Source organism: Rhea pennata, unplaced genomic scaffold, assembly GCF_028389875.1.
Source record: "Rhea pennata isolate bPtePen1 unplaced genomic scaffold, bPtePen1.pri scaffold_41, whole genome shotgun sequence".
NCBI classification, from domain to species: domain Eukaryota; kingdom Metazoa; phylum Chordata; class Aves; order Rheiformes; family Rheidae; genus Rhea; species Rhea pennata.
In genome coordinates this window covers 2,392,902-2,394,452 of record NW_026907682.1, presented here as the reverse complement: position 1 = coordinate 2,394,452, position 1,551 = coordinate 2,392,902, and the positions used below count along the sequence as shown (strand labels likewise).

Below are 1,551 nucleotides of genomic sequence, written 5' to 3'. Positions count from 1 at the left end.
CTCAGGGACCAAAAGCAAGATGGATCCCTCCAGGCATGCCCATGGAAGGAATTCATCTGCCATCCCAAATTTATTCCTTCCAGATTCTCCGAGAAAGAAAACAGTTGATACATGTAGGAACAGCACACTCCTTATAATCAAAGAAAAAGTTTATGCATGACCTTTTTAACTTTCTTTTTCTAAAATAAGAGCATTTCTTTCCACAGAGCTTTCCCTTTCCTCCCATTAGCACTCCACAGGCAATCTCAAGGCCGCACACTTCTAAAGAGATCTTGCAGTACACAGTACTTGGCTTTGTAGAAGTTAGAAGTTGTTTGTGCCCATGTCAACTGGCATGAGCCCTGGGTACCACCCAAATCTTTCCTGAGTGCTTTCCTCAGGGCCTTCCTGAGCTCCTTGCTCTGCAGACTGTAGGTGAGGAGATTGACCAGGGTGGTGAGGATGATGTAGAAGAAGGAGAACACCTTGTTGAGCTGTCTGAGTCTGGGGGTTCTGGGCAGCATGTGGACAATGATGAGGGAGCCATAGAAAACAGTGACGACAGTGAGGTTCGAGGAGCAGGTGGAGAAGGCCTTCTGCGTGCCCATGCTGGAGGAGATCCTCAGGATGGCAATTATGATGGACACGTAGGAGGCCAGCGTGATCAGGAAGGGGAAGACTGAATCCAGGAGAGTCAGGATGAAACTTACTATTTTAACTACACTGGTGTCACTGCAGGCGAGCTCCAGGAAAGGAGTAAAACCAGAGAAGTTGTCAGTTGCAGCAGGGCCACAGAACTTTAACCTTGATAAGAAGACAGTGGCTATAATAGAAAACACCAAATTCCTGGCCTGGACCCAGCTGCCATCAGGAGACAAACCTTCCAGGTTATGAGGCTTGCATAGAGCAGGGGCTGGCATATGGCCCAGTACCGATCACAGGACATGGATTCCAGCAGGAAACACTCACTAGCTGCAAAACCAATGAGAAAATAGAGCTGAGTCATATACCCTGAGCAGAGATAGTCCTGTCCCCAGTCTGGAAGTTGGCCAACAGCTGGGGCAGGATGGTGGAGCTGCAGCAGGTTGATTGCCTGATTGCCAAAGGACAGCTTGCCCAAGAAGAATTACATGGATGCTGGTCCATTACATGCAGATGCTGGTCTGCCACCACCAGCACAACAACGAGGCTGTTCCCAACCACGGTCACCAAGCAGATAGTTAGCAAGAGCAGAAGGGTGATATCTGGAGTGAGGGGGATGTTCCCCATTCCCAGCAGGAGGAACTCACTTGATGATGTGCAGTTATTCCCTTTCTCTTTCTCCATACGATGTTGTATGTGTACAACATCGGCAAGGGTGACTATGAACTACTTGACGCCTTCTGTGCTCTTCAGCCATGTTTCCTAGGGCCACACCTCAGTCTACCATGTCTCTATTCTTTCCCTCGCATAATAGAGCAGAACTGTGAAGAAAGAACTGAGTCTAAGGAAATGCCAGGCCAAAAATCTGGGCATCTGAGGGAAAGAGTAAGTATGTGCGTGAGAGCTCACAGCACAAGTCTGGAAAAGCCA

General features: G+C 48.5%; 1 protein-coding gene across 1 annotated transcript; it reads right to left on the bottom strand.

Annotated features, from left to right (window-relative positions):
- Positions 1-245: 245 nt before the first annotated feature.
- On the bottom strand, positions 246-1,305 carry LOC134154787 (olfactory receptor 5P52-like). The gene is made up of 3 exons (XM_062601444.1): positions 1,110-1,305; positions 912-951; positions 246-783 (listed from the first exon to the last, which is right to left on the bottom strand). Exons 1-3 carry the CDS (start codon positions 1,303-1,305, stop codon positions 246-248), a joined length of 774 nt encoding a protein of 257 aa, XP_062457428.1.
- Between the last annotated feature and the right edge of the window lie 246 nt (positions 1,306-1,551).

Bases quoted from the DNA above. Each gene is read 5' to 3' on its own strand.
- LOC134154787 (XM_062601444.1), bottom strand. From the start codon at position 1,305: ATGGAGAAAGAGAAAGGGAATAACTGCACATCATCAAGTGAGTTCCTC. The intron at 952-1,109 runs GTAATTCTTCTT...TTGGTTTTGCAG, and splicing joins TGTAATGGACCAGCATCCAT to CTAGTGAGTGTTTCCTGCTG. The intron at 784-911 runs GTACTGGGCCAT...CTTCTTATCAAG, and splicing joins GAATCCATGTCCTGTGATCG to GTTAAAGTTCTGTGGCCCTG.